The sequence below is a fragment of the Brachypodium distachyon genome, chromosome 1 (assembly GCF_000005505.3).
Source record: "Brachypodium distachyon strain Bd21 chromosome 1, Brachypodium_distachyon_v3.0, whole genome shotgun sequence".
NCBI lineage: Eukaryota > Viridiplantae > Streptophyta > Magnoliopsida > Poales > Poaceae > Brachypodium > Brachypodium distachyon.
The window spans coordinates 11,933,789-11,949,251 of NC_016131.3; the positions used below are offsets into that span (position 1 = coordinate 11,933,789).

At 42.8% G+C, this 15,463-nt stretch overlaps 2 protein-coding genes and 1 long non-coding RNA gene across 4 annotated transcripts; 1 reads left to right on the top strand and 2 right to left on the bottom strand.

Annotated features, from left to right (window-relative positions):
- The first annotated feature begins 3,595 nt into the window (after nucleotides 1-3,595).
- LOC104582938 lies at nucleotides 3,596-5,733 on the top strand. The gene is made up of 2 exons (XM_010234481.2): nucleotides 3,596-3,870; nucleotides 4,393-5,733. The coding sequence occupies exon 2, from the start codon at nucleotides 4,395-4,397 to the stop codon at nucleotides 5,385-5,387; it is 993 nt and encodes a 330-aa protein (XP_010232783.1). The 5' UTR covers nucleotides 3,596-3,870; nucleotides 4,393-4,394; the 3' UTR covers nucleotides 5,388-5,733.
- Nucleotides 5,734-7,548: 1,815 nt separating this feature from the next.
- Nucleotides 7,549-9,155, bottom strand: LOC100835500 (presenilin-like protein At2g29900). The gene has a single exon (XM_014897847.2). The coding sequence runs from the start codon at nucleotides 9,088-9,090 to the stop codon at nucleotides 7,804-7,806; it is 1,287 nt and encodes a 428-aa protein (XP_014753333.1). The 5' UTR covers nucleotides 9,091-9,155; the 3' UTR covers nucleotides 7,549-7,803.
- A 2,389-nt stretch (nucleotides 9,156-11,544) lies between these two features.
- Nucleotides 11,545-13,441, bottom strand: LOC104582942. 2 transcript variants are annotated; one of them, XR_001405621.2, is made up of 3 exons: nucleotides 12,914-13,435; nucleotides 12,296-12,413; nucleotides 11,545-12,118 (listed from the first exon to the last, which is right to left on the bottom strand). It is a non-coding gene; the product is annotated as an uncharacterized LOC104582942 (long non-coding RNA). The 2 variants fall into 2 exon arrangements; XR_002966305.1 differs by having other exon boundaries at nucleotides 11,545-12,413; nucleotides 12,914-13,441.
- Nucleotides 13,442-15,463: the final 2,022 nt, after the last annotated feature.

Consider the following 15,463-nt stretch of genomic DNA (forward strand, 5'->3'; position numbering starts at 1 on the left):
AAGCTGTTTTCCTAATTTCAAAATGTTAGGTAGCTTCAACCGTATATCTGATTTTTGATCCGTTTTTATCGTTGGATTCGTATCGACGTGGATTCGTATCGACGAGCGCTTCAAAAGCAGATCCCACTCGGATATGTTTTGACAAAAAAATAATCAGCCTACTAAGTTACTAGGCGACTCCTTTGAAACAAGTTGCCATGTTAAATTATAACGGTCTGCGGTCTCCCCGCGTGACGTGCACTCGTTCCCCGGTTCCCCGGTCCGTCTGCCCAAGGGACGAGCGCTCTGCCTCTGCATCCGGCGCCACGCATGCTGCCCAAGCCTCTGCGCGCTGCTTCCGCCGAGGGTCGCCAGCTTCGCTACCATGAGCAATACCCGTCAACGTCGTGCTTGCTTGCTCATCATGTCCGGCGTTCTTGGGGTTAAACAACACTGCTAGCCGTAGCTGCTCCTCTTCCCGTCCGACGTTCAGGGACAATTTGTGTTTGTTAGTGGCAATTCGCATTCATTAGGGTTGGCAATTTCTTTATGGACGGCATGAAGATAGGATTTGCGTGTGCTCATTCTGAATGAAGATGATGACTCAATTTGTAGTAGAAGAGACGGGGGATGCAGTGGTGGGTGGTATATTATGACTAAAATGGACGGACATGGTTATTTGTGTCAATTACATGTGGCAATTTGTGCTCACTAGGGGTTGACGATTCGTGTTCATTATAGGTGGCAATTTGTATTTACTATGAATGACAATTTGTGTTCAGTATAGATGGCAATTTGTATTACTATGGATGGCAATTTATACTCGTTAGGGGTGGCAACTTTGTGTTAGGTTAGGATTTTTTATGGTGGTGATTTTGAATGGAGGTAGCAATAAGATTGGAAAGGAGGACATGCAAAGATGTGCCTAGTTGTGATCTGACGAAAAAGGGCCAGTTGAGCTAACGCCGGATTGGCTGGTGCTGTCGTCCGCCTATAGCACGATGTTGCAAATTTATATATTAGAGGGTGGCAACTTTGTATATTACATGGTGACAACTTTATATATTAGAGTGTGCCAACTTTTAAGATGAATGTTTTTTTTTCGAAACATAACAATATGAAATCTAGTTTTGAAGATCACATCGAGACAAATTTAAATCGTGAAAACGGATCGTAAATTAAGTACTCCCTCCGTCTAACAAAGGATGTCTCAACTTTGACTAAATTTGAATGAATCAATACAATAAGTCATGTCTAGGTACATCCAAATTTTGACAAACTTGAGACATCTTTTGTTGAGCGGAGGGAGTATACGATTTGAGAGATATAACATTTCGAAGTTGCGTTTTATAAAATAAATAGACATGCATGCATGTGGGATGCTCTAGTTTCCCATGCTGTCCGCGCAGATGCTCTAACACAGGCACGTTCGCGCATTATTTCAGTCCTTAACAATATGGTTGTCTTTATCCTTCACAAAAAAGATAAAGTACCTTCCTCACAAATATCGTCGATACGATGAGTTCAGACTGCACAACATCTTGGCATATACTCCTCATGTTCTGATGGAATTCAGCACGCTATCTTAGGTGGTGACAATTCACAAGATACCACCAATGTACGGTCTCTTAGTTGTTGTAATATCTAACAAGGGTTGACATTAATTGATTTACTACTCATGCTTGTATGTGATTGGACTAATAAATATTTTTGCATGTGTTCACGTGCAAGAGTAGCTAGTATCTCTAGCAAGAGAAAGCTTCCATTGGACTAATAAATGTCTTTGGATATGTTCATTAACTAATATGGCATGTCAGCAAAATGATTGGACTAATAAATGTTTTTGCATATGTTCATTAACTAGTATGCCATGTCAGCAAAATGTCTAAAATATCGTGTCAAGAAACCTCCATCGGGAGAGGCCTTGGACGCAACATATAGGAGTATTTCTCTCAATCCATGGATTGATCTATATTATATTAATTGTCATGCGGGCTGGAATTAATGCCGCCGTAAGTGAATTGGCACGGATTCCAATTCCACGTCGGGGTGACACGTGCTTCCCTGATGGTCCGTACTTCATGCTGGATTGGCGAGCTCATCGATGGAAGCTCGAAGCCGCAGCGCCGAGCCCGCCATCAAGTCTAGCTTTTTGCCTACATCACGCGCCTTGTTGGCAGACAGTGTGGCTGCATAAGTGTTAACTAAGCAATTTTGTGATGTCATATGTGATTAAATGAGGAGAGAGAAGTATATGGTAAGGCCGGTCATGGTGGGAGTAACATAACTAGTATCATGCAATGCCACCTAGGCACTTGGTTGTGTGGCATGTCATTAAATGAAGAAATGGATGCTGGTAGTACCATAATATGACACCGGTACCATAGCGCTTCTCAAGATATAATGTCTCTTGCAAAGCAATAAATGAATGTGCTATGATACCAATGCTTATGATACTATGCACAATGAAGATAGTAACATAGAGTAGTATCATATGCATGGTACTACATCGATGTTACTCCCACATGACCAGCCTAACCTTCACATCACACTTCCCAAGATAGAATGAGTTTATAGGGCAATAAATGAGGTTTACCATGTTACCACAAATTATGTTGCTATCCAATATTGAGGTAATAACATATACTAGTAGTTTGTGTTACTCCCCACTATGACTAGCTTGATGGTTGTCCTCACAATTTTGTAGATTGTGGACCTCCTACTTCGACGGTCCCAACATCGGCAGAGCTTTGATAAAACTTTGTCTTGACACGTATCTCTCTGTCGAGCATCCCCCAAACCTCCATTAAGCAAGCTTGCTGAAGGAACATGAGTCACCCCATGGGGAACTTGTCAACCATGCATCATGACATGGGGAGTGAGGTCTGCACCGTACCACTAACCACCGCCGCCATCGAGTCGCGCTGGTCACCGCTCTCGTTCGGAACACCACCATCCATTTGTCGATGCAAGGACACTGCCCATCCTCAACACCAGGTGCCACAGCACGGTCACCACCTCACACCACTCCGAGCACTCCTTCACTTGTTCCAAGACACGGAAACCTGAGTGGTTTGGCGCGTGCCCAGGACTGGTAGATACTCCCTCCGTCTGATTTATAAGACACGTATTGACATATGTGTCATACTTTGATCAACAATTTTACAAATAATATTTCATACATGTATATAAAAGTTATATCTTTAGAAAGAGTTTTTTCTTTTTCAATACAAATGCAATGATATCTATTTTGCGCCACAGTTACGTTATATTACCAATATAATTTTGATCAAAGTTCCGAATAAAATTCCGTGCGGGTCTTATAAACCCGGACGGGGGAGTAGGTAAAATTTTGAATAAAATGAAAGAGAAAGAGCAAAACAAAGGAAAAAAGAGCGCTACGAATAAAAACCGCTAGCAGAATAAATAGTTCCAATAAATAGAGATTCCATGCGGCAGTATATCTTGCGATATGTTTTCCGGGTTAGCTGACAGACGACTAGACGTTTACACTCCAGCATTTACTCGTGAGTTGTCCCATTGGGGACATCCGATACTCGTGAGTTCAGACCCTAAAAAAAAGGGTCCTGCAATACACATTTCCAAGAACCAGTTTTCCTTCCTCTTCTCCAAGCCGGTTCCTTCCAGCACCCAACTTAAAAAAAAAGGCGGTCCTCCTCTCAGCTGAAAAAAAGAAAAGAAAAGGCAGGCCTGGCTCCTCGGCCCACGTCTCGTCCCTCCCAAAATCGGCTACTCGTCAAGAACACCGCCGCGGCGCAGAAGGCACAGCACGCACAGCTAGCACGAGAGGAAGCTGCCCTTTTTCCCCCAAACGTGCCAAGAACGTCCTCCTGATTCCTCAAGCGGCCAAGAACCTGGAATCGAGGATAGGTGGGTTTTCTTCTGTGTTTCTTTTCTTTCTTTTATGGAGGAGACGGGATTTTTTTTGTATGAAGGAGGCGGGTTTTCAAGGGTCCGCACAGATTTTTAGAGTTATTGATTGTTCGCTCCGTGTTAAAGATGCTAGCTTTCGATAATAATGTGGCGGAACCCTAGCTGCTTTCTTGGTGGTTGAAGTTTGAAATTTTCAGGATTCTATTCTTTTACCTCCAAACGGTTCCATTTCTGCGGTTCTTGTTTTTTCCCCACGAGTAGCATCTATCAAGTTTTTGTCTTCCGTTTGTAATCCAATCAAATAGTTTCCATTCAGTTATAAGCGGAATCTACAAGCTCAAAGATTTTAGGTAAAAATTCCACCCATTCTCCTTTTCTGCCGCCATAGAAGAACCCCTTTATAGGGAATAAAAATAACCCTTTTAGAAGCCAGATTTATGAACCAGTATGTAGCATTTCAATTCTTGCTGGTATCATCTTGTTATGTCAATTCTTACTTAAATTCTTGGCACTATCCAGACATGCCGCCGAGGGGAAGGAAGCACTGGTGCAAACACTGCAAGAAGAGCTTCCCTTCTGGGAACTCACTTGGAGGCCACATGGCACTCCACAGGAACATACACAAGAAACGGCTGAGTGGAAATCCGAGCATCGACAGCGAGGGGTACGATCACCGGGAGAGTCGCTGGAGGACGCGGGTGCTATCAGATTCCACTTTTAGTGATGATGAGGCTTGGACGTTATTCCCCAAGACTGAATGTCAGCTATGCTTCAAGGCCTTTGCTTCCTGTGATGCCCTGTTGATGCACATGAAGATACACTCTCGCCGTGAGAAGAAGATGGTGGTGGAGCACAAGGCATCAACAGGTGATGGTGTTCACAATGGTGCTATATCTGAGGCTCTAATGAAGAAGAAGAGGACAAGGAGGATGGTTCTGGACACTGCTCTGACCCCTGAGATGATGACATATGGGATAGAGGAGGTGGGTGCCGCGCACATTCTTGTGATGCTTTCAAAAGATCATGGCAGGTACGCAGCTTCTGTGGATCATGATAAAGATTGTGAGATGGATGGTAACATGGGGTACCATACGCCGATGGCAGAGATGGACCTGAATTCTCCTGTTCATGGCCCATTTGGAGATGATGAGTTGATGGAGCCACAAACTTCTAGCTCTTATGAGGAAGTGAAGTTCGTCAGTCTTTCAGAGGTGATCAAGGCAACAACTAGTCATGAATGCAAGCTCTGTGGGAAGGTCTTCCTGTCTGGTCGGGCATTGGGAGGCCACAAGAAGTTTCACAGTGTTGCTGATCGTAAAAGAGCTTCAAATGTTCCCGAATCTGCAGTCACTCAACCTTGTAAACAGTTGCTTGAACTGGATCATGAGTCGCTTGTTCACAGCCTTCCGGCTCCCAATATATGTAACTACAGCAGCAGAACACCAAAGTCTGAGCCGGATCCATCATGGGTTGCCAGCAGCCTTCGGAGTGAAGGAATGCTTGGTGTTCTCTGAAATCGGCTACAGTTTCTTTACCATTCATGTGGCAGAACTCCATTTTGGCTATGAATAGTTAATTGAGGAACATGATACCAGGATTGCTTTCAATACAATCATTATGCACAATTCTGTCTTTTTCAATGGCCAGTGTCCTTAACATGTGTCGCTGCCTATATTGTTTCTCAATCTCAAACATTGAAATGTATCTATTTACAATCAGTCCATTAGTTCTAGGTTTGGTTGTTCCCTAGTAGTAGTAGAGAGCAGTTTCATCCAGGTAGCAGCAATGCAAATTTTGTTGTATCTTGGACCCATGACTCTGTAGCATGTAGCAACCGTTATGATACTACTTTTGTGCTCATTGCATTTTTTCCTTCTTTTTCAAGACCATGCAGGAGGACTGCATGTAATTTTCTTATTGCACTTCCTTACTCAGCTCACATGGCTGCAGAATTCGTTCCACTGATCTGGTTACAAATTTGTTCAAGTCGTCGCTCTCTTTTAATTCTGATCAGTATCTTGTATCATCTGTGGCTGTGCATTCAATGCTTTCAATCACCTAGTATTCAGAAAGTGTTTTGATCTCCATGTGTGGTTGATTTTGTTTCAGACCTGATATTTTCCACAGGGCTGAAACCAAATCACATAAATTACATGAAAGAACTAACCAGTTTATGCAATCAATGATTGCGTCTTTGACATACTGAGGATGATGCGGCTTCAAATAAGCGATTTATGAAAGCAATTGCAGGGTGAACAGTACCAGGTTGGTACAAGATTTATTTGGTCGTGCACTTCTGCAGTTGTTTGCCAGACTACAAATAGGTATTCGATTTAAGGTAATGATCACATTTGCATCATCTGGGCATAAAGTCTTGCCTTCTCATGCACCTTAAAAAAAGGTCAGATGCAAATGTGATCATTATTATTTGCTGTGTACTCAACAGTCAACTCGGACTAACTGCAGCCAAGATTGATAGCTAACTGAACTTCTGTTTTATAAATACTCCATCCGTCCAACAAAGGATGTCTCGACTTTGATTAAATTTGAATGCATTTATACACAAAATCGTATCTAGATACATTCAAATTGACAAACTTGAGACATCTTTTGTTGGACGGAGGGAGTATTTCCATATGCCATTTCAGACTAATTCAAACTCGCCTACGATAGTAACTAGGACAATAGGTAGTTCTTAATATCAGGTGCTGAATCTTGCATCAGAGCGTTTTCTTATGTTTTGTAACTCCTGCTGTGCCGTCATCGCATTGAGCATTCTCATATTCTGAAGCTGCTTTAGACTTGGAAGTCACCTAAACCCTTCAAATCTCAGAGTGTTTTAGGTGTTAGTGAGGTCAGAACAGCTCAAACAGCTGGAAGTGTAGCTCATTAAGGGTCACTTTAGATGAGTGAATGACTAGTTATAGAGGTATTAACTGTAAATCTGTACCCATGCGCACAAGCAGAATGGTATAGTGTAAATTAGAAAAGAAATATTTATTGCACGTTGATAAGCTGTTCATCAAGCAGAATGGCATAGTGTAGATTAGAAAAAGAAATCTTTATTGTGTGTTGATAAGCTGTTCATCAAGCAGAATGATACCATGCTGATAACCTATCATCAATTCGGAGGGTCCCCCCGGTAAGTTCTGTTCTCACGATTCACAGTAAAATATTGGCAGGGGTATTGTTAGTTGTAGAATATGGACTGCAAAAGCACCCGAATACAATTGCGACAACACGGAACAAGTTTTAACTTTAGAGTTCAGAATTCAACTTGCAAGATTATAGTGTCAGGAACAACACTTGATGCTAGTCAGCCGGGATGAAGTACAGCTAGAGAGTGCTTAAGCCACATATATACATTTAATTCCAACACAACTTGAGCAAGTAGTGTTCTTTGTTCTTTGAAGAGAAGGGCGAGATGGGAATTATAGTGAACAGAAACTAATGTTGATGTGTATATGGTGGGGAAAACACACACGCCCCCATCCTAGTTAGTCCTGCAAACCCCTGCCGAGCCCTAGTTGCTGCCCCCGTCCATGAGTTCATATAAGTTGAAATCATATATTACTGACAAATGATTGAAGAATACTTAATGACATCACCACAACATGAGTATAGTACATATAACAAAGTAAATATCTTGACAACAAAATTCAAAGAAAAAAATCATAGGCAAAATAACATATTCATAAGAGAAGTACCTTCTTCTGGACAAATAAGTAAAGATATCAGTACCGTCAAAAACTGCAGAAATTGTTAACAGCCAATCCATGCAGGAGCATGTCACATGAGACACCAGATTAACAGTTTCAGAAACACAGCCTAGCCCAGATTAACAATTCCACAAACAAGACCTAACCAACTGTTGAAGGCCTTAATTGTGAACTATACGATAACATACAAACATGCAATGCTCCATGGATGCTAAAACATTACAAGGTTTGTGGAGCACTGCATAACAAAGGTCTCGAGTAATGTTCTCGTGAGCACATAAAACAAGACGCCAAGGGTAATGGACACTGGCAGGGCAGGCAATGCCTTGCGGTAGAATGCCAGCAATAGCAGAGTGATGCCGAGCCCTGCAATGATGGCAAGATAGCACGCATAGACCGTCATGTAATCGTACATAGCAGCCCTCCCGACGAGTATGCTATAGAATATGAAGTCTCCCAACCCAAGCTTGATTGCCCCTGATGAGCCCAAACCAATGCCATCTTCATCTTCATCATCAATGTCCTCTTCCGTTGCTCGATCTGGATGTGACTGGATCAATGGTACACTCATTTCAGCAACAGTCAATCTAGTCTCTGGCAATGCCAACACCTCGCTGATTTGTGCACCGGCAGGATCAGAGCTCACATCCGGCACAGGATTTCTCCCCAACACCTCACCAATAACCTCAACTGTGGAATTGGGATCCAAATTGCCACCAGGCTGCCTCCTTTCCCTCCATACCCGCCAATTCTGGCCTTGCCGGGGATCCACTGGCCGAGCTTCGTAGACCAACGCCGGTATCTCCTCGTTCCTCTCAATGGCCAGTTCAAGTAGCACTCTTAAAGGGCCACCAGGTATCAGCACGGCTCCGAGGTCGTAGACGGCCATGGCCACGAGCAGCGCCCAGGTGGTCCACTCTGGAAGCAGCGTGAACCAGAAGGCAGTGAGCACGGCGATGACGAGGAGCGCGGACTGGTGGAGCGCGATGGGGACGGATTTCGGCGAGAGCGTGGCCAGTGCCAGCGCCGCGACCGCGTTGAGGAGGAGGAGCGCGAAGGAGACGGCGTCGAGCGGGAGGCGGAGGCGGGAGAGGAGGAGCAGGGATATCTGGCCACCGAGGAGGAGGAGAATCCAGATCGCGGAGAACCCAAGGTAGGCGCGGAGGCAGGGCGTGCAGCGGAGGTAGAAGAGGAGCGCCAGGAGGAAGGTGGCAGCCGTGACGGAGACCACGAAGGTTCCGGCGGTGATGAGGGCGGTGGTGAGGTCGTCGCCGGAACCACCGCTGGGGGCGCTGCCGCCGGTGGCGACGGCGAAAGAAGCTGTGATGGGGGACGGGGAGGAGGGGGAGGATAGGGCGGAGACGAGGAGGACGACGATGAGCATGCAGGCGGAGACTGGGTACACGATGCGGGTGATGTCCTCGCCGAGGGAGTCGAGGATGGTGGGAGATGCCTCGCGGGGGAAGGCGGCGGCGGGGGATGGGTCCTCGTCCGCCATGGATGGGGAACGGAGATGCGAATCGTTTCGTGCCGCGGTTGGGCAGTGGTGCTCGACTCTTCCAAGAGGCCTTTTAAGGTCTGTGACCCTTTCAGGCCTATTTGATTTTAAGAAATATATTACGGGGGTTATAAAGGATTCTATTCCCAAGGATTTTTGTTTTCTATACTACTATTTTTATTCAGAGGATTTAAAATCTAGAAATTTTTCATATGAAATACTTTGCCTGCAACTTCGGACCTCACATAAAGTTTTGTTTGTTTTTATGGCAACTATGACTAGCATATACATACTTTAAGTAAAGTTCCTGTTCTTGCGTTGCAGTAAATGGTTTATATTGCAAATTTCTTTTTTTTTAATTCTTGTAGGATTTAATCTGGCATGACATCTAATTTCTATGTCTTTCATATTCCTTTAATTTTAAAATCCTACGAATCAAAGAGTCCCTCATTTCTTTCTTTTGTTACAAACTACTCCCTCCGTCCGTTTCTTCTGGACGTAAAATTTACTAGCACAAGTATCAAAGGTAGCTTCTTATTTCTTTGTTTGATTAGTTGGAGCTGCATGCAAGCCTTATTTATTTCTTTGGTCGGCGGAAGGCTGTTGTGGATCATTTGAGAAATAGGCCTGATATAGAGAGCATGAAGAAAAAAAGTATGCCTCCTAATGACAGACTAATGACAGACTGAGGTAGTACGTGTAAAACAGTCGTGTACTTATTTGTCGCCTCAGCAACATCTTCATGTTCTTATTGTGAGTTCTAGTAAAAATACACCAAAGATCTTTAGGTAAAAACCCTATCGGTTAACCCTAGCTCGTAGGAGCCCATCCTTATATATTGATCAACAAGGAAGATTTACAATAGTTTGGTTACAAGAAAACTACACGAGTAGACTCCCCGCCTATGCTTGTGTTACAATCATACACTATATACATTCGGCATTCAATATCACTCTAGTACAACAACTCGTGAAAGTGAATTCCCCGAACATGGTTTAGGAAGCCTCTATTCCGCGTTTTGCAAGTCCTTGCATAAAAGTGATCCCACGCGTCGTGCAATTTACTCTGTGAATTCTTATATTGGGTCCTGATCTGGATTACTTTTCTATTCTTTGTCGATTCTTGATGGGTGATTTTATTCCGTTACTGATTGGATTTCCGCAACCATTGATGGGCACAAGCTAGAACCTTTCGGAAGAAAAGATATCAAGGAATTCAACCTTTCAAATAATATTCGTACAAAACCTGAACTTTTAAAATTCGATTACAACCACAAAATCTGTGAAAAGATGTATCATAGAATCCAAATTTTCTCTTTCGCCGAACTAATCACAAAACTGACGAGCAAGGCTCACATGGCATCTCCGACGTGACAAGAAAAATACAAACCAATGCAACTCGGGTTGGGCTTATACAATAAGGATCGTATCTGAGTGTTCTTAAAGAACTAGGAGCTTTCTAAAAACAGTGTTTAGATCTTGCAAATTGATCGACGCGCTTTAATTTAAAACTGCAGTTGCACTTGCATGTCACACGAAGCATGGCAGAACCATCAAGGGTACCTGTGGATTCCCTGCGCGTTGCCGTGGTATTCTAAGAGACCCTAATAACTACATACTTTCTCCGATTCATATTAGTTGTCGAAATATTACACGTATGTAAACGCTTTTTAGTCATAGATAGTAATTAGAAAAAAATATTAAAAGTCAGTTCGTTGCCTTTCCGGTCAAACTACACTGTGTCGATAAGTAGGCATGCGATTTGCTGACCAAGTTGTTCACATGCCAACGTCACAAATGATGAAAGGTGGGATCCACCTATAATGAGAATCGACGACGCCGTGGTTCACATGCAGTCCGTATACATTTGAAATAAGATAGAAGTCGGAAAAAGAAATCAACCTCTTGCTAGGTTATTTTTCTTATCAAAACTTGGTTGCTTAAAGCATCTTCAGCGCATTTTTTATATTTGGTTATTTGTATGTCTAAAATAAACTTTCGGTCAACATTTTCAATTTTTCAGCCGGATATCTATATTCTCTATCGTACTTTTTAATAGTATATCAGAACTACCAATTCAACTACCATTTTCCTCAGAAACGTGTAATAACGTCTCATTGTTCAAGAGGAAAATGTGGTAGTTCTTGAGATAGCAAGGCATGAAAAAGATTACCACTCATTGCTGCAGAAACATGTTGAAGAACTCATTTTTTTCAGAGGCAGATGGGGTCGTTCATGAGCTATCAAGGCAAGTAAAAAAGCTTGGCTCTGAGAGCTAGTTGACTGATGACCCACCGGACTTCATTGTAACCTTGATGGTGAACGAATTGACAATTGTCCAATAAAGATTGTTGGATTTTAAAATAATAATAATCTGAGAGTAGAACACACATGAAGCTTATCTTAGGCACATACAAAAGTGCGTTAGAAAAACCTACCTTGGTACAATTTGATCTCATTCAGAAAAACCTAAAGCCCAAAAATGCTTATAGTAACTGAAATTAAACATGTATATAGAACAACATACACTGGATTCCATAGTTTATTCAACTATCCACCAATGCCAAAACACAAGGATTGTCTATACATAAATACAGTTCCCTAATATGAATATATAGAACCCCTCGTTAGATAATTTAACTGCAGCCCAAACTTTTGCTAGATGTCGCAGTGATACACACATGCATATCTTCTTGTTGCATGGCTTGTCTCTATAATCTTCACTGCAAACAACTCGCAAGGTGTAAATGTCAACACGCAATGTAGGGTGAGAACAACTCCAATTAATGAAATACCCTTGGAGAATTTGTACAGGTATGAAAAAAAAATACAAGTTTTACAATGGTTGGCGATTTTAGGAATAGATATAGATATAGAAACGGCCAATAGTTAAGTATAAATCAATGGACAAAATTAATTCTAACAGGAGTACCGAAAAGTACTCGACAATCGCCGTAAAAGAGCTCATGAAAAAAACGTGTAATCCAGAAGACCAACAACAGTCGCCACAAATCTTACGAAAGAATCACCTGCATGCATAGATCTGGGTGAGTGCACAACTACACAGAAAAACAATGTGCAGGTCTTTTATTGGTCTTGAGCACTACTGATCATCATCACTCTTCCGCAAAAATCTAGTGAGAGACTTAATGAATTAGGGACAAACAAACAGTTCAGATGCTAAAAAGGAATCATTGGTACCTCACCTTGATCATCTATATCTCAGGACTTGAAGATTGGCTCATATGAAGGTCGATCCTGCCTTGACGGTCTGTCACTCTAGCGTCAAAAGGCAGGCTTTCTGCGTTCAGCTGCAGCCGACGGCTGAAATTGCCAAAATTATGTGTTCCAGTGTTTAGGTTCAGAAACATGAGGAACACAATAGTAGGTGTTGGCCACGCTACCCACAACCCCCGTTCATGTCTGTTGAACCAACCCCACCGCCGCTTTGTTTGGAGAATCAGATAATTAAAGCGTACAACAAACAAATTGAGCTAGCTGGATTAATTATCACGGTCTTGTTTCGGCACCTCCTGACCAGTGATTTCCAGAAATGAGCATGTCTAAAATAATCAATCCTACAATAAGAAATGGCATAGTACATCGTTCACCTAGTTTGTTCCCTTAAGCATGCCTAAACAGATATTGCCTTTACAATGGAGAAACGATAGTGTAGGGATGGTAATCAAGGTTTAATAGCTAAATTTAGGATTAAATTGAAGCAATCATGGATGAAATAGGAACAGCAAGTACTAAAAAATCAGATCGGAAATACTCTTTTGGTGTGTCGCGTATCAAAATAGAAAATTCCAATCGAAAATTACCTGCGAAAGAAGTCACATGGAAGCAGGATGACTCTCTCCCTATACAGCATAGGCGGCATCGAGGCTAATCCAGGAGCGGTGCAGCGGCAGCTCCGCCCGTTGGCGTGTCGGCCCGAGCAGGAGGCAGGGGAGCAACGCCCCAACGCATTCCTCCTCTGCTGGGGCAGGCCGACCGGCTTTCGTATGGGGCGGCGGCGTGTGGGGGACGGAGCGAGCGGCGCTGTAGGTGTGGGGGACGGGGGAGAGCGAGCGGCGCTGTAGGGGACGGGGAGCCACCGGTGGCCTGAACGGGGGCGGAGGACGACGGCGATGCCATGAAAGGGGTGGCCGACGATGCAATGGCCGGTGGAAGTGGGTAGCATGTCGGACAGATGTGGCGAAAGCACGGCTGGCTAGGTTTTTAAAGTAAAACACAGCGGCGGCTCATCTACCTCAGTCATGGAGATTTTGGACTGTTCAAATACCTTCTTCAGTTTTTCAGTTTTAGGTGCATTTTAAATGATGGCGGAGTCGTGGAGATAGCAGTTATCAAGAATGCAGCTGGGAAGACGAACGGCTGATGTTTAAGGATGCAGGACGTCTGTGATATCCTCTGTGTACTGTTTACATGGGCTGGCTTGCTGCATGAGAAGTCAATGGCCAAATGGGCTTTGTTTGGTGTTCGAGCCCACGTAGGAGCCCACGTAGGAGGAGGGAAGCCAGCCAGAAGCGAATTGCACGCCTCACGACGGGCGATCGTGAGGGGAGGGAAAAGAGAAGGTAGGAAAACAGTTAATTAGAAGATGGAGAAAAACGGACAGGCTGCATGTTTAGCAGCTCGGTAAATTTATTGTATTTAGTGGGTTTCATCTTTATAGATATGTACGTCTACAGAATGAGACGACAGACGACACAAGAAACGAAATATCTTGCATGTACGGAGGGCTTTTAAGGTCTGTGACCCTTTCAGCCCTATTTGATTTTAAGAAATATTTTGTATGGAGTATATTTTGTAACAATACATGGTATGGAGCATATTGTTACACAATAGCCTGATTTTTAAGCAAATGGTCTTAAATCTCAATTGACGTATCACGGCCATTCGATTAAGATCTAAAAGTCATCTCCACACTTTCATCCTCCACATGCTATCGTAATTCAAGATCCGACGGACAAGCACGTTGACTGAATTCTAACTAAAAATCAGATGAGTTTTCAATAGCAAAACCGTGTGTAACAATACATTGTACGGAGTATTTTGTGACAACGCACTTCTGACACTTATGATTTCAATACATGGTACGGAGTGGAGTATTTTGTAACTCGTGGTATTGATGTATTATGCATGTATATATACGGAAGATGAGGGCAGAGGTAGGTACATATATTGATATATATAACATAAGTCAGCCGTGGTTGAAACTGCCGTCTGGTACCGGCGAGCCTGGCGTCGCACCCACGCGGCCACCGAGGATCCTCCTGCCTTCAACGGCGTCGATCTCCATGGCAAGGAGAAGCACGGCCCCACAAAGCACCGCAACCAGGACTAGTATCCTCCACAGCGCAAGTGTTGCATGCATGGTGTTTAGATCTGCTTGAATTGTCTAAGCAAGTTACTTCTATACATATTGAGACCTAGCTGCTCCGTTATATATAGAAGAAGTGCAAGGTAATCTTGTGGCGAGGCAGGTTTGCAGTCGAGCGGTTTTTCTTCCATAGAATGCCATAGGGTTGGTCTCAACAATATGGATCACAGCAAGTCTTGACTGGAAAGATCAACAATTCAACACCATTATGATGGATGTGTAAGTATGTTACACGGTTATTAGACTTTAGACTCCGTGGCTGAGCGGACCAAGTGGCCTAGACTAGACTTCATTGGAGACCAACAAAACATCTAGGCGTACTACTCTTTCAACAAAGGATGTCTCAACTTTGACTAAATTTGAATGCATCTATACACTAAGTCATGTCTAGATACATTCAAATTTTAACAAACTTGAGACATTTTTTATTGGACGGAGGAATATTATTTCTTGATAAAAAAAAACACTACGTATATTGATGTGTGCCTTGTAACATATGAAACCACAACTATTAGTAAATATTCCGCACATTTTATAACCAATCTAGCGATTCAATTTCATGTTATATAAAACACATCCTGACATAGTAGTTCTTGATCAGAATTTTGCCTTGTATGACGAAAAAGAGAAATTACTGTACTCTCTCCATAAAGAATAGAAGGACAAAATCTAATACTTCCTCTGTCCAACAAAAGATGTCTTAAGTTTGTCAAATTTGGATATATCTAAACATGACTTAGTGTATAGATGCATTCAAATTTAATCAATAAGACATCTTTTGTTGGACGGACAAATCCAAAATTGCAAGGAACAAATTGGTACTAAAGTTTTCATCTCACGTCCTTGACTCTCAAATTCACATCGTCTGCTGAATGCTGCATTTTAGTTGGCCTAGTAAATTTACTCGGAAGTAAAATTCATATTCTTCAGCAACTTTCTCGGCAGAATTTTTTCCTTGGTTCACTCAATGCTCAAATATATCCTA

What these genes read in the sequence shown, in the direction of transcription:
- LOC100835500 (XM_014897847.2), bottom strand. Translation starts at nt 9,090, where the DNA reads ATGGCGGACGAGGACCCATCCCCCGCCGCCGCCTTCCCCCGCGAGGCA.
- LOC104582938 (XM_010234481.2), top strand. Translation starts at nt 4,395, where the DNA reads ATGCCGCCGAGGGGAAGGAAGCACTGGTGCAAACACTGCAAGAAGAGC.